At 39.8% G+C, this 26,132-nt stretch overlaps 1 protein-coding gene and 1 long non-coding RNA gene across 3 annotated transcripts in view; one reads left to right on the forward strand and one right to left on the reverse strand.

Annotated features, from left to right (window-relative positions):
- Nucleotides 1-26,132, reverse strand: part of LOC120795538 — a 69,748-nt gene that overhangs the window by 14,246 nt on the left and 29,370 nt on the right. The window contains exons 2-3 of one of the 2 annotated variants that reach the window (XR_005708238.1): nucleotides 15,315-15,430; nucleotides 6,753-6,855 (exon numbers count right to left, since the gene is read on the reverse strand). This is a non-coding gene — a long non-coding RNA (uncharacterized LOC120795538). Of the gene's footprint in view, nucleotides 1-6,752; nucleotides 6,856-15,314; nucleotides 15,431-26,132 lie in introns of those variants that run through there. The other variant, XR_005708239.1, reaches the window with a different exon arrangement.
- On the forward strand, nucleotides 873-3,621 carry ctsl.1 (cathepsin L.1). The gene is made up of 8 exons (XM_040137527.1): nucleotides 873-906; nucleotides 1,232-1,336; nucleotides 1,676-1,818; nucleotides 2,003-2,200; nucleotides 2,289-2,480; nucleotides 2,856-3,021; nucleotides 3,162-3,267; nucleotides 3,522-3,621. The coding sequence occupies exons 2-8, from the start codon at nucleotides 1,237-1,239 to the stop codon at nucleotides 3,619-3,621; spliced, it is 1,005 nt and encodes a 334-aa protein (XP_039993461.1). The 5' UTR covers nucleotides 873-906; nucleotides 1,232-1,236.

The raw sequence follows: 26,132 nt of genomic DNA on the forward strand, positions 1-26,132 counted from the left end.
ATGAATCATTTCAGATGTAGGGAAACGTTTATTTTATCAGAAATGTAAATATGAGAGCGTGTGTTCATGGTATGTATAATAAGAAATATTACTGATTGGAAGACTAACAGTATTTCAGTTAAAAGTACTTATCACCAAAAATCCTCGGTCCCCAAAAATCTTGGTCAGTTTGTCTCCATCTGTGATTAAATAAATTCATTAATACTTTAGTCCAATGTGGAGGTGTCTTCTATAGGAGGAAAGATTGGTAATACAATTTCAAATAACACTTATCCATTCAGGTTTATCGCTCAAACAAACTTTCAATAAGTGGGTGTTAGCTAAAGTGCCACCTACATTTCCGAGAAATTAAAACACCTCCATCAGCTCCTCGCATATTTTCCAGTGTGGCATAGTTTAGATAGTAAGGTTTCAAATAAAACAGGTGTGCAAAGGCCAAACACATTAGCAGAATCAGAACAGTAGAGGGAACACAAAATCCCAACAGTGGCTTTTCACCTGACGGCATCACACTAACAGACAGACTTGACCGTGCTGCCTCTTTATGTGACCGTATAATTCCTAAGCAACAAACTGCAGAGTAACTGATCATGCCTTCAGAGAAAATTTTGCAGTTTAGAAAGAATAACTCCTGATGCTGATGTTTCTTGCTTTGCTGAGGTTGAATAATACATTTCTCAAAAGATTGGCCTCTCATAATGCATGACCCTCTCACTCCCTATTTAAATGATTGACTCTCATTTTTCGTCTCTATGGCTTTATGAGCTGCTGACAGCCACCTGACTTGACATACTGAGAGTCATAACTCTAGACAGCTATATAAGAACGACTCTCTGGCACAGCCTTACACCAACCTTATAGGTAGTTATATCTCAAACTTCACTGCACACACCAACATAGGGGCAGGTAAGCAACTGCAGCACAGATAGAGACACACGAACGAACAAACAGACATGCACAGACACTTCCTGTAGCGCAGAGCCACTTTGTCACGCAAAGAAGAAATAGAGACTCGTTAAGATGAGAAAAAGTCTGGGGGAGGGATGGAACAGTGATTCAAAGAAACCGGGAAATAAAGCTGATACTGTGGTAGTTTACACGTGAAAACCAACAGCAAGACAGAAAATGTTTTATAAACAAAGCTGAGGTGTTGAGTCTCAGTTCAGTCTCAACCTGTGTGGTTTCCTGCAAGTCACAATGGATCTCTATGCTTTCTCTGCTTGTTTGTCAGTCAGGATGAAGCTGATGTTGGTTGCTGCTGCTGTTCTGGCCGTGGCCAGCTGTGCCAGTGTCTCCCTGGAAGACCTGGAGTTCCATGCCTGGAAACTCAAGTTTGGTGAGACGGTAGAGACTCTTTTCAGACTGTTTTCTCTTATTATGGTCTTTTATCAAGTACAGTGGGTGTTGTTCGGTTGCCTGTAAAGATCTATATCTACCGATGTATAAAAGGCCTAAATTTGGAGAGAAATGTGTGCCCATTTACACATACCCGCACATCTAAATGTTTAACGTAATTCGTAACTTGCCTACCTGTTTAAACGTTTATGTCTTACATTTTGATTCTCAGCTAATAAAGGAAAATCTCTTAAATGAAAAAGTATTTAACTGATTCATAATTTATCACTGATCATTTTTCTTCGTTCTCATTCTGATTATTTTCTTCTCTGATTGGCAGGAAGGTCCTACAACTCTCCATCAGAGGAGGCTCGCCACAGGCAAGTCTGGCTCAGCAACCGCAGACTGGTGCTAGTACACAATATCATGGCCGATCAGGGCATCAAGTCCTACCGCCTTGGTATGACCTACTTTGCTGACATGGTATGCACGGGAAAACAGATATGTGGGTGTTTCTTCCATCACTTAGCTTTGAACTTCACCATTTGTTGTATTTGTGGACTAAATGTTTCATTTGGTCTGCTATCAGCTTGTAAGGATACAGTGAAGGACATTTTGGATGAAAACCCTATTAAGCGAAACTCTGAATTTCGTCCCTCCACACTAGGAAAATGAGGAGTACAAACGCCTGATTTCCCAGGGCTGCCTGGGCTCCTTCAACACATCTATGCCTCGCCGGGGCTCTGCCTTCCTCCAGCTGCCTGAGGGCACTGATCTGCCGACCACTGTTGACTGGAGGGACAAGGGCTACGTCACTGATGTCAAGGATCAGAAGGAGTGTGGGTCCTGCTGGGCCTTCAGCACAGTACGTAAAATTGTAACTGTTATTACAGTAATGCAGGTAACTTTACACAAATGTTTTCTGGTCACAAAGTCACTTATCCCTCTTCCAGACCGGCTCGCTGGAGGGTCAGAACTTCAGGAAGACAGGGAAGCTGGTGTCCCTGAGTGAGCAGCAGCTGGTTGACTGCTCTGGTGACTACGGCAACATGGGCTGCATGGGAGGCTTGATGGACAACGCCTTCCAATATATCCAAGCCAACGGAGGTATTGACACAGAGGAGTCCTACCCTTATGAGGGAGAGGTAAACAGAAAAGTTTGGTTTGATTGAAAAAACATTGCACAGGATTCTATGTGGATGTAAGTCATAATCTTTAAAATTGCAGATACTGCATACAGACTAAAACAACTAGTTGTCATTGTCATGCTGTGAGTTGGAGCAAGTTGTGTGTGTTCTGTGAAAGTTACATCCTTCATGTGAGAGATGTAGAATACTGCCATCTGGTGGACCTAATATATTGTACAACTAAACCATGGCAGACTTTCAGTACAAAGCCTAAAATAACAATTTACCGCTTGGAAAATGTCCTGCTCTTTGATTGACACTTAATCACCTCTTTCACGATATGTCAATGTGATAAATCTTTTGGTAAATAGGAAAATATTCTATCTGAACTAGGATGGACAGTGCAGTTACAACCCTGCCACTATTGGTGCCACATGCACAGGCTACGTTGATATAAAACAAGGTGATGAAGATGCCCTGATGGAGGCTGTGGCCACCATTGGACCTGTGTCTGTGGGCATTGATGCCTCTCATGTGTCCTTCCAACTCTATGAATCAGGTAAACAGTTTTTAACACTGTGTTTTGCTTCTGCCCGATAAAATCCTTATAAAACACTAGAATAATTTAGAAATACTGTTTTTTAACCTATCCATATGTCTAATTTGTGTGTGTGTGTGTGTGTGTGTGTGTGTTTCTAGGAGTGTATGATGAGCCAGAGTGCAGCAGCTCCGAGCTGGACCATGGTGTACTGGCCGTGGGTTACAGCAGTGAGAACGGAAAAGATTACTGGCTGATCAAGAACAGGTAAATACCCAAAAATTTTAAATTGTGTGCTGCTCTCCTGCTAAAAGTAAGTAAGCAGTGTTACAGCAGAGACCGTGAGCTAGGATACGCAGCCCTAATGAAGTGACACTCACTCTGGATGTTGTCAGCTTCTGAAATCTCATTTCATTATTAGTTATTTCAATTTCTTTACTACTACTAGAATTATGACGTTTTCTCTACATGCACTTGTAGCTTCTAGACAATGATTCTGTTTTCTCTATGTGTTTCTGTAGCTGGGGTCTACAATGGGGGGACAAGGGATACATCATGATGACCAGGAACAAACACAACCAGTGTGGCATTGCTACTGCAGCCAGCTACCCCCTGGTGTGAACAGGTGAGAAGAAACTCCTAACCCTTCCATCTTTCTGTCTCTTACGACCAAGGGAAATGCTGTTTAAACAAGTTAAACGTCAGGGTGTGTGCACAGATGTAACTGAAGGCATGTGTTTGTTTAACTGGTTGTTGTTTATGTTTATTGGATTTCCAGGTCCAGGACTTTCCTCACTGAGGACAACAGTATCACATAATTAACTTTAATTTCATGAAGAAATTGAGTTATGGATGTCCTATTGTTGTTCTTATGAAGCTAGTGGGGTCTAATATGAGAGTCTCTCTGTGCCCTGATGCACTTACAGTAGAGCAACTTTTTTTTAATGAAGATTGTAAACGAATGTAAATAAATAAAATGCTTTTATGTCAACATTTATGTGTTTGTGTTTTTGTTGCTTTTTATTATCCACTTTTATATCACTGTGGCTGTGCTGATATTCTGTGGCTTATAAATAGTACAGTGTTTTTTTAGACACAAAGGCGAGGTGGTACTCAGTAACAATCCTGAGTTCAGTCCTCTGTAAAAATTACAGTTGTAAATTTACCATGTGAATGTGATATACTTTATTCTATTTGTAAGGACATGTAGGGATATGCAAGTGAGTTATATGTATTATTATTTATGCTTTGTACGCTTTGTTGCTTTAGACCAATAAACTGTAGATGTATTAATAAGAAATTCAATTTTTTTTTTTTTCATATTACTAAAAACATTATTACAGCACATGTGGTACTGGTAACACATTGTTTGGTTTAGGGATTGCAAGGAAAAAGTATAATTAGTATCAGTAAAAAAAAGAAATCTCCCTAGCTGCATATAGCACATATGCATATATGCAAAACACAGCAGGTACTGATGCCAACTCTGCAGTAGCTCTGGCTTGATGCCACAGTAGAATGCAAATGTACAGTATCCGTCTTGCAGCCGGTGCAAGTAAATGATTGCATTTCAGAGAAAAAGGTGGTAAAAGGTTAAAAGTCATAGGCAAAGGTCAACATAAACTGTGTAAGGAAATGAAATTCTCTCGTTACTCACTTTTTCAAACTGTGTATGTGCAAGTTTCAACCTCCTTTAAGAATCCCAGTGTACACAAAGTAGCTTTAGCTTCCTATACTACACATTTACCAAACTGTTTGCCCTCAATCAAGGCTTATGTGTTTAACTTAGTAAGTAATGTTTTACTTATATAGCACCTTTTAAAAAGTAGTTACAATGTGCTTATGTTGTGCTCTGTGCAAAAATATATCAAAAGGGCTTTTAACATTACAAAATTTTCAGATGTGTGCACATTAATTCGGGTGAGAGTGTTGCTTGTAGACAAATTGATCATTCATATAAAACATTAAAAACAGATTTCATCCTCATATGTCGGAGCTTTGTCATATCTAGCTTCATTGCTCATACCAGTTTCGACTAACACACATTATTCACTAAATACAACAGTGCTTATTGTCCAAAAAGTCTGATGATTAGACTCAGGTGCCGCCTCTGATACTGATGGCTGCTGTGGCTTTCGGCACGCAAACCTCAGGGCAAAGACGAGAGCATTGGGCAGCGAGTTTCAGAAGTGGAAAAAATCACTTTGGTAAAGGATTATCTCCTCTTTGGTGTTTTCTGCTGTCTTTGTAGTATTTGTTCGCTTGGATAGCATTTTTTATCTTACCGGATACAGTTTTACTTTGTTCAGAATTCTTTGGTTTGTTAAAGGTTATCTTAGACCCATTCTTCATATGCAGTTAGGGGCCCAGACAAAGAAGAGCTAAAAGTGAAAGGAGATCTGGCTGGCAAATGTGAACATATAGTGAAACACAATGAAAGAGCCAGACAGTCTGAAATTATACACTTTTGCAGTCGAAACTCTTGTCTGATGTGATTAAAAACCCAATATGGATTTCAGAGAAATATCTCAGCAGTATGTATTTTGACCTCTATTACCGCCAATATATTTTACAGACTATCTTTTGTTTTCAAGATCGTCCTCTCATCACATCTTCCCATCCTGACACTTGATCCGCCCAATCCTTTATAATCGGTTTCCATATAAACCGTGATTATGACACTGCAGAAAAGGAGACAACTGATGGAACACTGAATTGTTTATGATTTACAAAATAATTCTATGGTGTGGGAATAAGTCACAAACAACGACCAGAAAACAAAATGCTCATGAAATGAGTCAGCAATGTGTTGTAATGCCTGCAACCACGGCCACAATGGCAGTCTAAAAAAACTTGGTGATATCATCTCCACTCAACCTCACATCTTTTTTTTTTTAAATTTGACCTTTTCTATGACTATGTGTTATTTGTATTAATTTTAGCTCATGTGTTTTGTTCTCCCCTTTTTCGTCTTGACGGTTTGGCCACTTTGGCCCATCAAGGTCAAGTTGGTGCCCTAACGTTGTTTTCAGGGTAACATATTCCAACTCTGTTTCATACAGATCTGCAATACCCACACCAAATGTGTGTGAAGTAATTCCACAATAGAACCCGGCCTTCTTTCAACCGTAATTTGTAATGCTTAAGGGTTTTGCGTGTAATCCAGCTAAACAGCAGTACTTAAGTCATTATTCTTTCATCTCCATTGAACCTTGAGGCAGTGGAAGGTTGCTTCACTCATCTGTAATCCAGCTATAAATAAAATTACAATGCTTAAAATTATTTTGTTCATTTGTCATGGGCTATTCAGCTTAACTGCATATAATTTTACTGCATGCAATGAAGATGAAAAAAGATCAGCACACCCATCTGACATTCATGATCTGGCTTTAAACATTTTATAACATGCTGAAAATTTTTTTTTTTAAACTTTGACTTTGCTAATAAAAGTCGTCGGTGAGAAAAAAATTGTTCTCCTTTCCCATGAGCTGGGTGACATCTGTTTTAATCATACACAATAGCTCCCCCACTGTAATTAATGAAATCACATTAAATGCTTGTAATTTGCCCATTCTAAATGTCACATTAGGTCTGGTTGTGATAATATTTGATGGGAGGTGGAGGAAACACCCAGCCAGGGATACAGAGAGGGGGAGAACATATTAAGGATTTAATCAGCTTGCGTGACAAAATGTGACCTTGACATCTTACTTTTTTTTCCTGCCCTCAGCAGCAGCAGCAGCAGCAGCAGCAGCAGCAGAGAAAGCTGCTGTGTGGAAGCAAACTGGCACGGCCAACATAATTGAAAGAGAGATTTAAATTATCTTTTGTCAGGTGAGTCTTGTAAGAGTAGACCTGGAAAAAAAAACACAAAACATATCTGCAATTTTATCAGCAATACAGTATGACAGTATTTAGCCAATTAGGGCCTGAATGATTGTTATCCAGTAATGTTATCATCGTCCTCCTTTTTATTTTTGATTATGATGGAAGGCATTAGAACAGATATAGTCTTTATTGTCCCGCAGGAAATTTGTTTTCACAGCCTCTAAGCGCAGAAAGTGGAAAAACCAAATGAAGAAAAAGCCTCCAGACAGAGACAAAGGGAGACAGAGGGAGGGTGCAGAAGAGGTGAAGCAAATTAATTGGTTTTGCTAAATCCTCCTCAAACAGCAGAAGCCAATGTGGTTCCACAAAAGGCCATTACCGGTAATCAATTTAAATCTGTTTTACCCTTCCCAAGGAAACCAATTAGGCAATTTAATTTGGCTTTTTTGATTCACAGCATAACCATGGCACAGGATAGATCGTCCAATTCACATCCTGCAGAGAGGGACAAGTGAAAACACTGGGAGGTGTTGCTGGAACAAACACAGCTATTGATCTGAGGGAGGCCTAGAGATCCAGGGAAGAGTGAGAAGGACGTACAGGAAGCATGGCATGATGATAAATTCATGAATCTGGATTTTGTCAAGAGAAAAAAAACAAAACAAGTGATCCTGCTTTGTCTATTTAAAACTGCCCCAATAATTAAGGCTTACTGCAAGCTCAGCTTTTTGCTGAATCTACATCTTATGTTTAGTTTTCCAGTAAATGTGACCCCACATTTTAAGCACTTGATCTTTTTGGCTGGATTTTTGTTTGAAGACACTCTTTTTTAATGTCACTAGATGGCGGCACTTGACTGCTGATGATTATCTCGGCTTTTTGCTGATTTTTTAATTTTTTTTTTAATGCAAAAGTATGTTGTTTGTTTAATGTTTTATAAATGTTTCAATTTTCAATGTCATTGACACACACATGTATCACACATCACACGCAAGCACACACACACACACACACACACACACACACACACACACACACACACACACACACACACACACACACACACACACACACACAAACACACACACAGAGACTGCACTTCCCTGCACCAGTGAACCCATTACACTGTAACAATGCACACGCCGTACACGGAATGTCTGCTTAATCAACAATGTCACCACACAATTTCAGTAAATTGGCTGTTGGGTTGGTATGAAGGAAAATGCCAGTCAGCCGTGTCACCCATCATAGCGAACAAACAGTCTCTCCTATGGGTATACAGACGGGGCCATGTTTCTGCGCCAATGTGTTATCCATCCCCCATCATGCCTTTCTGTCGTTGCGCATTTGTGCAGCTCCTTGCATGTTTGGTGTGTTTATGTGTGTTTGGGGAAATGGGATGTCAACTGGTTTGTCTTGGTAATGGGGAACATGTGTGATTGTGACAGACAGAAGTTCTGGGTGACCGCACACAGTATTGATGCATGCACACATACATACGCACACACACACACACACACACACACACACACACACACACACACACACACACACACACACACACGGCTTGATGCACACAGAAAGCATTGAGTGTGAACATGTGAACAAAAGCATAACCATATGAAAAATCGCTTAAATTACTTTATAAATACTTTATATTTCTAAAATGAACCCACAGAGGAGGCTAATAATCCATTATCGCCCTCTATCTTGCTCTATTTAATCTTTCCTTCCTTATCTTTATCCCTTTTCCTTTTCCTACTCATTTCATCTTTCCATCCTCCACTTGCCATTCGCATTGCTTGGACAGGGCTCCTGGCTGCATTCTGAGAGAGGCGAGTGAAGCTAACTGTTTGAGAAAAACAGCTCTGGCAAGGCCAATTACACCCAGACAAAGCACTTTGCATGTTATTGTGTTAGGGATTCATGCTTGATTGACTGAATGGGTTCTAATGAGGCTGGGGAACGACATGCAGGAAAGGAAGAAACACTCCTCCGTTTCCCTGATGGATCGATTCATCTGCACACTGACGTACACAAACACATGCAGGTATAAACATACTCGCTGGTGCACACTTACAGTGCAAAGGTGCGCAATTACGTTGTCATGCACATGGGAGAATGCTTAGAGTGAAGACAAATGCAAATCAACACTAACGCATACTACTGCTCTCTTTCCCCGGCTGCAGCTATGAAGTGTGTACAGTGTGCGTCTGAGTGTGTGCAGTGGGTGGTAGATGAAGAGGAGATATTATAGTGGAAAGGTAACTTGCTGTATTGCCACTGCAGATGCTCCTATGTGAAAGCTTCACTCCCACTGGCATCCTTTTATAGTATCACTTCACTAGGTAGAGTTGGATATAGCAACAGATGGATTGGTAAAGCCTACAGCAGTGATAAAAAAATGTCAGTCCTTATTCTTGTTGGGCCTGTATAACAGATGTTCTGTTTTATTTCTGTGTTGTGTGGCACGCTGGGCTTCGACTCCAGTAAGTTTTACATCTTTGAGGTTTTTTGTTCTCCATCTGAACGGAAAGAAAGTTTAAACGGATATAACTAGCCACAGGCTAATGAAAATAACAAATGCCAGCTATGATGTTTGCAAGATCACTGTCAACAAAACACAAATTGAAAATGAAATTAGCTACCAACCCAGGTCTAGGCTATGAATTTTAAAGGGCAGGTATAAGCTGCATGTATGTAAGATGTCGGGTGGCAGACAGAGTTGTAAACAAGAAAACAAAATTATAAGTCCTAAACTTGCAAATATGCTTCTTTATTAAAAATAGTTCTAACATTTTTACCTCTTGAATCATAAGTAAAGAAAGCTAGGCATTTAACTAATATCATTTCTCATCTATATTATACACTCATTTATTTTGATTTCCCTAGATTTCATTTGAGTGACTCCAGCCCCAGCCCTGAGGGACACTCGAGAGACCTAGAGTGTGTGCTGACTGTCCTCTGAAGAATATTTACTGCAGCTTTCTCCTTCTTCACGCCTCTTCTTCTTTGTCCTGCTTTTGCAACTCCCCTTACACCTACTCATCTCCTTCTCCTCCATACCCCTTCTCATTCATCATTTCTTATTGCCCCTCCTCTCCCTCTTAGCACTCTCCTCTACCTCGTCCATCTCCCTTGCCGTACTGAGGTCAGGGTGAAGGGTCAATTGCCTGGGCGCCCCACAGAGCCTGTTCTTGAAGGAGTAGTCATGTATCTGTGCACCGTCGCATCTTGGTGTTTTATATCACCTGACATCTCTTTCTCCACTGGAGATGGATTCACTTTCACCTACAGTAACCCGCTCCTTCCACATATACTGTACGTGTGTGAATACGTTTTCAGCATGCATGCATTGTATGTTTGTTTAAATGTGTGTGAGTTTGATACATCTCTGTGTCCTCCGGTCCTTTGCCGGCCCTCCTCCATCGACAGCCAGCACTAATAAGGCAATTCAAGCCTAATTAAAGGAGTCTTTGTAGAAGGAGGGAAGGTCCCAGGCAACTTCATGACAGTAAAGGGAGTGGTGTGTTTACTTGTGTTTCCTGCAAGCTCCCTCTCACCCTCTCTTGACCAGCACAACAAAGTTAAAAAAAAAGTGCTGAGATAATGAAAACCCTGAGGAGCTATACACACAGTCCCATCATATATAATATATATATATATATATATATCTATATACATATATATACATATATATATTATATAGATATATATATTATATCTATATATAATATATATAATATATATATATATATATAATATATATATAATATATAATAATATAATATAATATATATATAATAATATTATATATATATATATATTTTTTTTTTTTTTTTCTTTTTTTCTTACATAGTCTTCAGATTTCTTTCTGTATTTTTAATGGTCTCAAGAAATGGGCAACACAGGGTAACTAGCTTATTTTTTCTGCAAGAAGTGTATTCATCGAACCAATGTTAGCCCGCTCATTGTTGTCAAATTTGCCAGCATAGATCAAAGGGCCTTTTGCAGCGTGCTAGCCAGGTTACCTCTGTTTGACACTCTGAGTCAAAGTCACGGATTGGGGGAAGGTGGGGGTTGGTGACCTTTGTGAGCTACTTGTCCAAAAAGCTCTATGATCTTTTTTCCACATTCATGCCAAAGCCTCTCCTACGTCCTGATGCATACTATCACTGTGTGCACTTGTAGTCTGAAACAAAATCTTTACCCCTGATTTAGAAGGCACTTACAATGCATTAGCCTTGTGGTAATTACTAGAAACTCAATTAGAAGAAACCACTGAAGACCAGGACCAAACTGGAGGGCTTAAGCTGCGACGCTGGTAAATGGATTTGGAGTTAATTTAGTGAGTCAGCGGGTGAAACAGTCATCAGTGATGTTTTAAGCTGCAGCAAGCAACCTGAGCGCTCAGGACTCTGTACCGTAGGCTGATCTCCTCTGTAGTCTGCTTTCACTTGGCATTCAGCTTCCCTTTGGTTTGAGTGTTACAATTAAATTGCTCTGGGAATGTATTTTTCCTGCCTGCGCACACACACCCTTGCGTGTTCTTGCATGTGATCCAACTTTTCTTTATTGGTATATAATGATAGAGTGATGTGACTTTGACTGATGTTTACACACCAGTGTAGATGTTGCTGTCTATGCCCCAGGTCCTGTTCAGAGTGAAGCAGTATATTTTATTCATGGATCTTTGTATGCTCTCTAACATGCCTCAGAGCATTTTTATGACCTTAAGCAGTGCCTGCCTGTTTCCAGTGAACATCCGTATTTACCTTCTCTAGTGCACATGCTCGTGTGTCTTTTTGTAGGGATTTGTAGAATCAATCTTAGACTAGATTTTTTTTGTCTGATACCGATATCAATATTTGAAAACTAAAAAACTTCTACACTTCTACACTTCTAAAAACTTCTAAACTTCTTTTTTTAACATAAACGCATAATGTAAATTTTTTATGTGGATCCCTTAAATTTAGATATAAATGCACAGATATGTACTGCACAGGATATTTACAGTAGACACATTGGCCAACACACAGTACACGATAGACTTATATCTGTCATAGATTACAATTGGCCAATAATATTGCCCAAGCTTATAGTTTGGTCAGGATCTCTTCGTTCCTATGGGTACCTCAGACACCTGTACCCTATTGGGACTCTAATGTACAGCAAGTTGGTAAGTCGTATGACACACTGGACTCTGCCATCTGAATCCATGGAGAGAGGAGTGAGCAGATGGACTGCACCTTGTAGAAAGTGTGGGTGGTAAAGTATGCATGTCCCGGTGTGTGTGCTTGTGAATGCTCCTATTGGTGCCAGCATGTGTGTTGGCGTGTCTATGTGTTCACGCAGGTGCTATTGCAGGATCTTGGCTTTTGCCTTGGACTAAAGAGGTGTATGTGTTTGTTTGTTTGTGTGTGTTTGTGTGTGTGTGTCTGTGTGTGTATGTCTGTGTGTGTGGTGGGCTGGTGAGTGGGTGTGCATCGTGAGAGCACTGCTGTGCCTCCTTCTTCTGGGGACCAGATGGTTATGGAGCCAGTAGCTCCACCCGACTGTTCTTGACATCATCAGTCAAATACAAAGGGATCGAGGGAGAGAGAGAGAGAGAGACTACATTTGGACTCCAACCAACTGACCAACCAAAACATCCTTCGGGGCGTGTGTTGATTGTTTATCCACAGACACTGCTGAAGCGCCAAAACCTTAAGTAAAAGCTTTTTTTTTTTCTCCATTTTTAATTCCTAAGACCAAAATCAAAATCAAATGTAATTTAACTTGAATAAAAATAGCAACACCTTAATATCAAATTACTCCATTACAAGTAAAAATCCTGAATTCAATTTTAACTTAACTACAGGTATGTAGGTGTTATTAGCAAAATCTTCATTATGCATCACAGACGCTCAGTTGCCAGTTTATTAGGTAGTTCTAGCTAAAAATAAGGTAAACTAACAAAAATGAGTCATACAATATAATGTATATATGTTATAATGTTTCGTTTTTTATTTAAACGGTTTTAGAGGGTTACTGATTCAACTTTATGGTCATTTTTGAGGCTGTAGTTCGTGGTGTTCAATTAAACTGAGAGGTGCTTCTAATATTTAGTCTACCCTTAATGATACAAATGGGGTGGACCTGTGTAAATGTACTTTTCACGCTGATTATTGTGTTCCTCAGAATGCAAAGCACTTCAACAAAAAGGAAACTAATTCAAACCCTTTAAGCCAAATGTGTAGACAAAGCAAGGGAATAATTCCAAAAAACAATGTATGGAGGGTAGAGCTGAGGTGAAACAGATGTGAATATACTTTATTGTATGTACTGATTTAAGGAGAGCACATCCGATACTTCTTCCAGACCTGATCCATCCAATATTGCAGCAGCATTGGGCTTGAGCCTATTACCTTCAATTAGGGCTTACAACGCTATATTGTGCTTTTTCTTGTGCTCCCTGCATTACTGATTAATTATGGATTAAAACAAAGCAACTTTATTTTATTCTAATTGCACTGATATTTCAACCTTTAAAAAAAAAAGTTATGTCTGAGACTGACGAGGCCAGAAAAACCATAGTACATGCTTGACTAAAGAATTTATATTAGGACTGTGTGATCAGCATCAGTGATAGCAACAAGTTTTCCCATCGTTTCACTGTTCAAGTGCATGCTGCGCAGTGTCATAGGGACAGGTTTGCTAATCACCAACCAAACTCAGTTGACAGGCTGGCGCTCCCTTGTGAGGCTTTGCTTCGATTTCTCTCCACAGAGTGTATAATCGTATGCGACGCTGTTTAATTTCTTCTTCATATGGAGATCCGAAAGACATACTGAGGCTTTTTGGTTGTAAATATCTCTGTAAAATGAAACATGTTATATCTTCTGATTTAGTCTTACCAAACCTAACTGCAGTGGAAATGATACAGTAGCTTCAGTTTCCTCTCATGTAGCCTGAACTCCTTGAATATTCCCAGAATCCCTCTGGTCCAAAATTACAACGAGTCGTTGGTGGATTGAGGCTCAGCTCATATATAAAAGGTCATACGTGACTATTAATGAGTATCTTCGTTCCAGTCTCCGTCTCTGGAGTTTGCTAATTGACCTAGCAACTCCTTCCCTACATCCCTTGGATGTACGTACATACTGACGCATACGCACATAGAGACAGCTGACACAAGTGTGTCTTTTTCCCTCCGACGCTGCCAACTGTGATGGTGTAGCTAAATGAGGCCTGTGAGGGACACGGTGCCAGACAGAGGCGTCCAAGCTCACTGCTTCCCCTTCCCTGAACGCCTGGTGCGCATTGCAAGGGCCGTTCAACTGCTCACACAAAGGAGGAATTAGCATATTCCCTGGCACAAAATCACTCCCTTAATTGCAGCTGCATTGAGCCCATGTTCTCCACACCTCCTCTCCACTCTTTTTTCTGTCTGTTTTTTTTTTTTTTTTGCACTCTCCCCATCACCAGGCTCTCCAAGTGTGTTTTTTCTGTTATTCTTTCACATTTCACTTCGCTCTTCCTCCAATCATTCAGTCTTCATCAGACGGCTATTGTGTGAGCCCAGGAGGAGAACGCAGAGAGAGAAAGATGGGGGCTGGGAATATGTTTGGCATGCTGTACTATCGGAACAAGGTTGTCAGTCTCAAATTATGCTCTCATAATCAGCCCATTGGAGCTGGGCTGCGGCACAGAATGACAATATCAGCCTGATGCTATGTACATTTCTGTAGTCTCCCTTTTGGCCCGTCAATCCTTCTTTATCTCTTGCTGTTTGTGCTGCTTTTCACTGCTTCCCCTTCTATCCTCTCGTTTTTGTTTGTTTCTTCCAGTCGCTCTATCCTCGCTCCGTTTTCTGGCATGTTTTACTGTTCATGTGCAAATTTCCCTCTGCTTGTGCCTTGCTTTGCCTCAAGTGTTTCATCTCCATCTTTCACTCCGGTTTGCTTTTCACTCCTGCTTGCCACCCCCCTCTGCCACAGTTTACCCATTTCCTCCATTACCTTTTTGTCTCAGTCTCTCTTTCTTGTGTTAATTACAGGCAGCAAAGAGCAAGGTGGGACTTAAAAGGTTTCTTTGATGGCAATTTTGTTTTTCTGAGTGGCTGGGTCTTCTAATAGCATACCTGTATGTGCTCTAAACACCATTTGAATGTTGTCTGTCTGTGCCTCTATAGATCTCTTTCACAATCCCTTCTTTCCCCACTAATAATATGATCAGAAAAGTAGCACAGTAATATACAAAACCTATGATTATATTCCAAGTCAACTTTTCAGTCACACTGTCACTATCTCCTTTCAAATTTTCCTCACCCAGACCCTTCTCCTGTACTGTCATATTCATGTGAATCTTCTCTCATAGTATCATGCTTGTATATCTGCCTCCTAACTCTGTTACCATCGCTGGATTCACACACCTATCTCTGCAAACACTGTCACAGTTTTATCTCTCCTGCTATATACTGTCACAGTTGTGGTGTGTCTGTCTACCTCTGTTGTTGCTTGTAGTTTGTCTCCCAGCATTGCTGTTGTGGTAAATGCATTTACTCTGCCAATCAAACAAGAGGCAGAGAGAGCATCACTCATCCCTGTGTTGTGGAAGGAGGCTGTGGGGAGAGAGAGAGAGAGAGAAAATGAGAGGCAGCAGTCACATTTCAGACTGTAAAGAGTCCCAAGTGGTTCACACAGTTGTGCGTCTGAGATAAGCTGGGGTCTTGACTGCTGTTATACAGGATTTCCATACAGTTTGAAAACCCATACCGTGATGCAGGAATGGCTCGAGTGGTTTTTCATCCAGCGGAAGCAGCATATAAGGTTTGACCAAACTGCAACCTCTTCATCTAACCACTTCACTGTGGCATCTGGTTATCAATTATCAATTACTCCTACGTTAGAATATTTAATACTGACCTTTCAAAAATAAAGCAGGTGGAAGGCCAGGTGATATGGAAGAAATGGTCTCTCTCTGATCTATCACTCATCTCATGGTATATATTGACATATCGTCCAACCCTGGGTAGAAATACAGTAACAGTAGAATTTGGAAATTTCAGACATTGACCAATGAGCTAAGAGTTGGCTGTTTGCCTGATTCAGGGTGACTCATGATCTTGATTGGGCACTGAATGCCCAATTTCTGGCATTCAGTGGTGATAGTTACTTATCGGACTGACAGGTGAACTTCATTGGAGAATGCATATCACAGTCAGGAATGTGTAGAGTAAACAAAAACAACAACTTATTTCCATAGAAATATTATATAACTCGTGTCAAATCCAAGATGGCACAAGATTTCTTCTTAACTCAGCAGAAGCGGCTCTATTTCATTGTGAAATAGACAGTCTGTATATTAATATATCAGTGCAAAGTTTACTGTATTTACTCCTTATACTCAACTGTTAATTTTGCAGTTTGTAAATCTGTTAATCTATCAATCCATCAAAGCAAGATATCTTTTTAGCTGGTATAAATTCTTTGTTAGCATTATAATTATGTCTGACTTTAATAAGCAATTCCACGTACTGTGAAACCTTTTACTTGAGCATTTGGATTATTCTTAAGACAAAAAAATCCCTTAATGAATTAACATACATAACATTGAGGAACATTTTTATTGTCATTCCAGTTATTCTGTCTTCCAACTGGTTTTTTAAACCCCAGTTTATCCTGTTTGTAATCACTTGGATGAGCTTCTGAGTATGTAATACTTAGTTTGAATATGAATATGATGCCTAGAGATATGCTGATATTAGCTGGCTTACTGACACATGTAAACATAAAAACTTTTAATTTGCAGTTTGTGTTGGTAGTACTAGTGCTTGGTATTGGTGTTTTAAATAATTTTCAAAGCACCCCTTCAAGCATGGTGATGGCAGTTTCTATGTCTTTATTCATCTGGTGTCTCTTTGATCAATTCAAGGCTCTGAGAAATCATACACCAATTACTCTGGAACTAACCTGTCACAAATTGCTTTTGTTATTAGCATATCAAGCATGTTATGATTACTGTGCAATACTACAGCACAGATAATTGAATCCTAAATATATTCTCCTCTTTTTCAGGTAAAGAATAAATAATTCCACATGTCCACTGACAGTTTTATAGTGTAATACAATGGTTTTGGAAAATGTGGGTATAATATGAATGTAATTGTAAAATAGACTGCGGACATTTATGGGAGTTATCGCAGAAAAATATCTCTGCTCGTTATATTGGGTTAGTTATTGTATATAGTTGCACTAGAAATCACAGATTTTCCTAAAAAGATACGGCAACACACATACAAACATTTTGTTGTATTTAGTATAAAAATTTCATGAATTAATCAGCATGAAGTGACTTTATCCCTTTTTTCTTTCTCACCTTCCTTAAGTCTTTTTTTTTAAAGTGCAGCATTGTTTATGAATCTTCCAGATAAATCTTAATAAAAATGGCTCTCTGGTATTAACGGTATTTAAACTGGAAGGTCTGCACAAATAGCCTCTTTATTAATAATGCTTGACAAGGTTTCTGGTTGGAAGCTAAAGGCTCATTAGAACACACTAACTAGTCCCTGGTAGCAGAGAGGCATGGCTGCTGCTGGTCTCTAATAAAGAACAGACTAATTGGGTAATTACATTCACAGGCAAAGCTCATGAGTGCTTTGCTTATGTACCTCATTTCAAAAGGGCTAGTATTGAAACTGCATGGCGTAAAACTGGGGTCACTCTTAAGGAAACTCGCTGTATAATGAACCCACGACCACACATTGACAAATGAAAGTGTGTTTAGGCAGACACACACGGAAATCACAGAGTTCTCACACTACCATGCAAAAGAAAAGGGAGCAGTGACTTCCCATCATGCAGCTCATTAAGGAAAATTCCCTCATTAACATGCTTTGTATGTAAACTCTTTATACTCGACCAACCTAACTGATTGTAGAATTGTTCTGAATGGAAATGTTGCTCTGTGTGATGTGAAAGAGCATATACTGTATGTGGCTTAATCATTCTCTTTGTTCTGTTGCTCTTCAGAAGTTATTGAGTTGACAACTTATTTCTGGGTAATTTTATAGTCTAATCCAACTTTTGAAATGGGTCCCAGTAGTGAGCTAAATAAAGGAGAGACAGGAGCTGCAGGATGAAAATGAAGAGCTGGCAAAAAAAAAAGGGATGGAGGGTTGTGTGTGTGTGTGTATATAGCTGACCCAACAGGAAGTCTTTGACAGGGACCCACACGGCAGTTAGCAGAGGTGCAGGACTCTGACACTGAAACTAAGCGCATAGTCATTCATCACCGTGGCAACTCTGTCTGACAGTACGGCAAGCCGAGGGATGCAAAGGCGGTGCTGGGGCAGATGGGAAGGGAGAATGAGGCCCGGAGTCCTCTACCAGAGGAACAATGGTCACAGACAGAAACAGAACAGTGGCCAGGATGTGCACTGACACACACACACACACACACACACACACACACACACACACACACACACACACACACACACATAATGCATTCCCTAGCCCCTAACCCTGACCCAAGCCTAATTCTAACCTGAACCGTAAAACAGCCCATTGAAGGTGTTAGGACCTGGCAAAAATGTCCTCACAATGGCAAAATGTCTTCACAACGATGGTTTCAAACCAAAATTTGTCCACACAACCATAGAGAGACACGCTTACACACACAGACACAGATGCACACACATAAAAATTAAAATAGGGGCTAAAGTGTGTGTTGACCGGTGGCCCTCCCTGTCCCCCTGTCCACTCTGCAGACCAGCTGTCTGAAAAAAGAAAATACAACACATCCATCATCACACTCTTCTTGTCTCTGAGACCTCTAGCCAGGCTGCAGTAAAAATGCAAGTGTCTGTGTGTGTGCGCGTGCGTGTGCGTGTATGTATTTGACAAGGAGTATGTGGGCTTTTTGTGCCACTGTCCTCTACACGTTTTTCATGCCTGGCTACAGTATTATGGAGACAAAAAGAGGGCCAAGAGCATGCATTTATTTGAGCGTACCTCCTTGTTTTCCTATTTAATAGTGCTAACAAGTATTGGAGTGCATGAGGACATTGACATAAGCCCTGTCTACTTCTTGAGTCCTAGCAGGGAAGGGAATAGTTAACATTTCATCTGAAAATGTTGTCTTTGGTGCGGTTGTGGATGTGTTTATGTTTGTGCGTGTCGCCTTGTTACCTCAGAACACAATCATGAAATGCTTTAAGCCAATCAATAATCAGAGTTATTCAGATATGGCCTGAGCTGTGAGCTCTTTTGAGCTTACTCTTGCTCTTAATTTCATAATCACATCAAATTCACAATTAAGGACGGTTACCATCATCATCAGCTTGATGTCAAAAGGATTAAGGGAACACAAACAAACCGTTAGTGGCCAGATTAACAAGTATGAGTAAACAACCAGGTGGCCATTATGGCATTATAATCAATTTAATAATTGCTTGTCTGTGGTAATAATAATAATAATAATAAAAAAAATACTAGTTGAGTTCAGTCAAAGTCCCTCAGGAGTAGCTATGATGGAATTGTGGGTAATTGTCAACCATGGTTTGAACTGTTGCTGCCCTACAGGCCACAGCCAGCCTGCTGTCACTATGTTTGTACAGCACAGTGTCTGAATAATTGTAATTTCTTTTATACACAATGAACAACACAGTACATCGAGCACAACATTTACTTCCCACAATTACTCCTCTGCCAGATCTGTTCCACTGTGTCACTTTTGCTGGAGCAGACCACTTCATTTAATTTAGATACTGTAAATCATAGTACTTAGATTCAATGGAAGATTAAAATATAACTCGGTTTGGAGTCTCAGAGGGAAAAGGCAATCATCAGAGTATCTTCTATCTAGTTAAATTCCAGGCAAGGCAGATGTGGTGCAAACTATGATATTGATATTGCTCTGTGTTAGACCAAAATTCACATAATCCTTTGTGATGATGACTGATACTTGAGGTGCTCAGGTGCATGAAGTCTCAAGAGGCCACAAAATGGGATTAAACCCAAACTCACAACAGTAGAGGCTTGGTACAAAATGATGTCAGTGCACATGAGATCCAAAGGAACATGCCAGAGTATCAGAGGAGTCAAAACAAAAGAAAAGGATACTGTGATTCGTTTTTCACCTATTCTTTCTCACTTTTGACATTATACTTAGAAAATACTTCAGCCGCATGTACAATAATGTTATTCGTTATTGCATTGTCTAGACCACTTTCTGTGTCTAAACTGGGATTGTGATAAATTAAAAAGTCACATGTCAATTAAAGGCTAAAGCCTTTCTCACAAATTACTCATAACTCCCTCATTAATCTGAATTATGTCTGTAGGAATTTATGTATATATATCCATACACTTATATACGCATGCATATATGCATGCATACATGTACACATTGGCACGCATATTATATATAAATATACATACATATATATATATATATACACAAATACACACACACACACACACACACACACACACACACACACACACACACACACACACACACACACATTCATACATCATTCACTTCATTTTAAGACTACAATCTTAGAATTGGAGGGATCTTAAACGTAAGGTATTTATTGCATGTATACAGACTATTGGATGAGAGAGAGATTATTGAAGACCTACAGTAACAGAAAGGGGAGGGTGGTGCTCTTCTGATCGATTCACATCATCAATACAGAATCTGCTACAGTAGACTACACACGACTTGGGCACAGAAGGGAATAGTAAAACAGAAGGGAAGCATGATATGAAGGGGAAAAGAAAAAGACAAATGTACTGAAGAGGTAGATTGTAAAGTTAAAGGAGACACAAAGGAATCTGAGCTACTACTGCAGGCCCTCAGGAGAGCTATGCAGCATTATCTATAATAGAGATAGACTAAATCACCAGCCATGGCTCTTTTAGAACATTGCTTATAAAAGCCCATTTAAACTGTCTCCAACTTCAGCAATAATGTGATTGTAGCCTTCAGATAACACAATAATGGTGCCTTAAAATACTCTAAAATGCATGTTTGTGTGTAACTCAGTAATCAGCAGTAATCAGACTAGTCTATATGCTTTGCTAGCAGTCCCTAGAGACTGTGCCCCCCCTTACATCTCTGTGACCAAACTAGAGACTTATCTAATTGGTGGAGGGTCACATCATATAACAGCATATATCTATCTATATCTATCTCTATCTCTATATAGATGCATATATCTCTATCTATATATCTATAGAGATGTGTGTAAATATATCTATATCTCTCCCTATCTCTCTCTCTCTCTCTATCTATATATATATATATAGATATAGATATGGATATAAATATAGGTATATCTATAGAGTATCTCTCTTAACTAGAGCAACAGAGACCCAGCTCTCATCCGTGGCTTGTCAGTCCATTAAAGCTCTTAAAACATCAACTCAACAGGCATCACTGTGGTCGGCTCCATTACTGGAGCACAAGGAGACTACAGCTAGACCAAAGTAATCACCTCCTGTTGCTCTTCAGTGATTTGAGTGATTTTCCCTCGAGGTTACTGTACAAGGAAGTGTATGTGCAGGAGGCTGATGTGTGTGTGTGTAAAATGTGTGAGTACACGCAAGTGTATGCAGGTATATTTTGTCTTTTTGCCATCGATGCAAATGGTAGCTTCAAAGCAGGATCACTTCTACAGGGGAGCTTGAGGGTGCCAAGCACCCTCAGACTAATATAGAGGCTCTCTCAGATGACTTTGTTGTAAAACTTTTCACCACTGAGTTACACACTTAAAGTTAGCAGTACATTTTGACAGTGCCATCTGTATGTGTGTGTGCTTCTGTGTGTCCAGAACATAGACTGTATATAAAAAGGTCCAGAATGATCACATGACGAACATGGTTAGGAAGCAAGTCATGTACATTGGAAAATGACTCAAAAAGCTGCACAATGTAGCTAACAGACACCACCTTGTCCTCTATGATGTTGGATAATGCTGATGATTTAGATGGTGAAGGATAGCATCTGTCTGCCCTCAGCAGCTGCCTAGTACCAGCTGAACCAGCCTTCTGCCTCTCACACTTAAATGTAAGTGTTTAGGCGTTTACGATATGTACAAGCATTATTTTGTGACATCACAACTGGTTAGTCAAACAAAGGCCAATCTGCAACTTGGAAAAACTGGAAAAATCCAGTGTACATAAACTGAAAATGGACTTTTCAGTGAACGAGGCATCTTGTGTCCAATACTTTTAAAATGATGCTGAGTTGTTTTTTTTTTGTTTGTTTTTTTTTTGTTAATGTATGAATAAGTAAATGTGCTTTTCAGAATTAATACATTTTTAATTGAAATTTGTTCGTAGAAAAACCATGTCAGCCATATTATCATCAAACCAGGGCATTTTTATTTGTCTGTCTGAAAGGGAATATTCAAATGTATTTTATATTATGTTTTGCTGGATTGGATTCACAAGTCAGTAGTTTCTTGCATGAACTGTCATTTAGCATACAGCTTGCATTAGTTTTATGCCGTATGTTAACTTCACAGCCATTTCCTCCCCACACAGTCCGTGCGGTAACTACAACCAGTGCACCCCCTAATTTCAGTAGCAGCTTACGGTTTTTCTGGACCCAGGTCTGCTTCAAAGATGGTTCAGGGCTTGTGTGCCAATAGGTGCTTTATGTGCATATGAGAGTATATGAGATAAATTGAGATAGTTACAGCTGGAGAATTACTGTCAGCCACAGTACCTGCTGTTCTCTTGAACAAGGAATTGTATTATTATTGTGCATGGAAAATTACTGTCGTGCTCATGAAAAGGCGTAATCATCATCTCCCTGACTGATATTCTCATTTATATGTTTTGTATGAAATGTAATAGGAAGTCATCTGTGAGCAGGGATTTTCATTGCTATGCAATGACTTAAATAAGCACCGAAACTCAATGAGCATCACGGCAATAAATACTGTATGCCATGCTGGGTAGGATGATGGACTACTTGACAAAGAACCTAATGAGATTGATTGATTGGATGCTCTTGTTCCTAATTGCCTTAATGAAGAATTAATATCACCAATGAATATTTGTGAGAGTGATTACGTTGTGTTAACGTTTCATTGTTGTACCAATGCAAAAGTGTATGGGAGGGGAGTCTGTTACCAGCTACCTGCTGTAGACTGAATAGTTGCAAACTAAATATCCTCCATTAGTATGGAGGTCACACTTTTGGTGATACACAGCTAATTAGCCTCAAACTCAGTATGGGCGCAGTTTCAATTATTGGTCGATATGCCCTTTTCAGTGCACACCACTCATTCTCTTGGCTGCTGTGTGAGTGCCGCATTGTCTGAGTGGCAGTGACGGCCCGGCCAGTGCTGGACCATCGGCTGAGAAGTGATGGATGGTTCTCAAGTACTTGCTTGAACAGAAACAGCTCAAATTTGTCTCTGGCTATGGCACAGTTTAAGACAGATTTACACAGTCGACAACACACAGAAACATACAACTAGATACAAATGCATACATCATACAAAGCAAAGAAATCAAAAGACACACTTACAAACTACTAACTAGGCATGCACAGCAGCCCCGTCTTCAAGAAAGTATATGTATATAATCATAATTTGCTTGTCAGATAATTTGGAACAGACATAGTTGCTACCCGGATTATGTTCCCAGCTACATTTTTTGTCCTGGAGTCCAAAGGAGGAAATCGGGTATGGATGGTAAGCTTGGATATAGAGAACACATGGTTTTGACACTAAACACTGGAGTTTGGTTTGTCCTTAGGTTTTGGCTACTAAAAAAAAAAAACTTTACAAAAACAAAAAACTTTCAAGACAAACAGTTGGGGAATGGTTTACAATCTTGAATCCAAGCTTTCTAAAATTTGTGTAGGGTTAGCCAAGATCAACAGTCCCATCTCGTAGAAAAAAATTGCCTGAACACTGACAAGAAAAGTTAAGAAAGGCAAAACTTGTCCATTTTTTTCATGTACAAGAGGTGACACGATGATATTACTGTCTTCTCTAACTAGCAAAGGCAGGAGTACCATGATGCTGTATTGTAAAAGATTTAGAGAGGACAGTGGAGTGGATAGTTGTGTCAATAAAGTGTGTGACTTTAACACTGGAGAAAGTATTACATGTTCGTTCACTCCCCCTACACACAAACACACGACAAAAAGCAGCCCTGAGTGTTGATAAACACACTTTACCCTCCCTCCCCTCTTGTAAGCAAGATGACACAAACTTCTGAGATGTAAAAGCCAAAGGTTTGCTTTTCCCTCTTTTCTCTTCTTTCACTTTTCCTTCGTAGGTCAGCTCATTCATCTTGAGGCCTGCTGAGACGCCAGAGCAGGGCATGGCTCAATCGATCAGGAAATCTAACTGCCCTTTGTGTGTGTGTGTGTGTGTGTGTTTCCATATGCATGTGTGTACATACGAGGGGTCTAACTCGAACATTTTATTAGCCGCCACAGGGAACAGCAGCAGTGGCCTTTGCTTCTCGCATCAGTTTCTCACCTTCTCTCCTCCCGTGTCTCTTATTGCATATCTATTTGTCTCTCATCCTCGTTTTCTCCCACATTTAGCTAGCTTTCAGTGTTCCCAATCCTCCATCTGTTCATCGTCCTTCCAGCCACTTCACTCTTTTACTGACCTCTACACCTAATCTACTTCATCCCCCTTTCTTCTATTCCTCCTCCTCGCTCGCAAAAAGGGAGAAAGTTGACAGCTATATGGTTTTATCGACTCTACGTTTACCTTTCATTTTCCATGGTGACACCTAATTAGCCAGTTGTCATGAGAGGAGGCCGGTTAGTAGGAGAAGGCACAGCATGGTCGGATTATTTTACTGATAACAGGTTCCTGTTGTTGGAGATGCACTGAGAAGGCCGAAGCAGAGTGAGGGATTGGAGAATTGAGGAAGGATAGAAGTGAAGTAATGACAGAGGGATTATGGTGGAAGTTGGTGGAAGTGGTGGGCGGGGAGGGATGAAGGAGCTGAAACGGGATAGGAAGACAGATGACAAGGGATGAGAGGGAACAAAGAAGTTCAGGATCCACAATGTCACAGTTGAGCTCCCAGGTGAGATTCTTGCCAGTCCCTGAGCAGGAGCTAATAAAATATGCCATCACCTCGGTGTCAAAGAGACAGCCACAAATAGATTCCTGCACATCACTCCTCCCTCGACTACACCCCCACTACATCATATGATCTGGGACATAGTGTGGCTATAACAAATACAGACAAACGTTATGAGCTGAAGGTCGCTTAGAAAGGTAAAATATGCAAAAAATTTCCCAATTTCTCCATGTTTTTCTAACCGAGACATTTTCTGTGTAGCGTCTGCATGTTTATCAGTGTGCGTGTGCGCACACGTATATATTCGTGCATATGAGAACACAGCCACCTGGTAGCAGCTGCTTCCCACCACTTCTCATTGATAAAGGATGAATGACAGTAATTAGGCAGGCGGAGGTAGCTAATAGCTAGTGTGGGCAGAGAACATACTGTACATGAATTGGATTCTCCATACTCCGAAAGTGATTGAAGACATTCGACTTAAAGTGTCAGCTACATAAATACACTAATTAGACAGTTAGACAGTGCCTGTGTCAGCTTTACTTTCTCCCTCATGTTGATGAGAAAGTTAAGTAATAATGATGCATTCCTGGTCACTCATGGAACGCTGTACCTGAGGTAACAAAAAAATAGTAACAGACACATAATAAGGAAGTAATTAGGGCTGCAGCTAACTTATTTTCATTAATAATTTATGTCTTTTTTACTGATGTAACCCTGAGCCTGAGATATCATTTTCGTATAACTTGTTTTGTCCAAAAACAGTCTAAAACTCAAGGACACTTTATTTGGAATCATATAGTAAAGAGAAAGGGAGCAAATTGTCACAGTTGAGAAGCTGAATCCAGCCAAAGTTTGACATTGTTTAAAATATGATTTAAATTTAATAAGTGAATATGAAATGTGTTTGAAAATTGCTGTAGATTAATTTTATGTCAATCAAACAATCTAATAAGACTTTCTGCACTTGAAATAATGGTTGGTTTAGTGTCGTTTAGCACCTGACAGTGTTAACCAGAAATGAATTATTAATAAAATGGTCGGCATGCAGATTTGCAAAAACAGGAATTACTTTTAATAAATGCAGTATCTCACATCTATGTTTAAGGAACCTATAGTGCTTGAATCTTAATTATTCAGGAACTGCTCATCAGCTATTAGTTTTTAATTTGTTCTTCACTTTTTCCTTTGTAGCCTCTAAGGATATAGTGTTTCAGTCAATGCATTTAAAATACTTTTTCAAAG

Source organism: Xiphias gladius, chromosome 10, assembly GCF_016859285.1.
Source record: "Xiphias gladius isolate SHS-SW01 ecotype Sanya breed wild chromosome 10, ASM1685928v1, whole genome shotgun sequence".
Lineage (NCBI taxonomy): Eukaryota > Metazoa > Chordata > Actinopteri > Istiophoriformes > Xiphiidae > Xiphias > Xiphias gladius.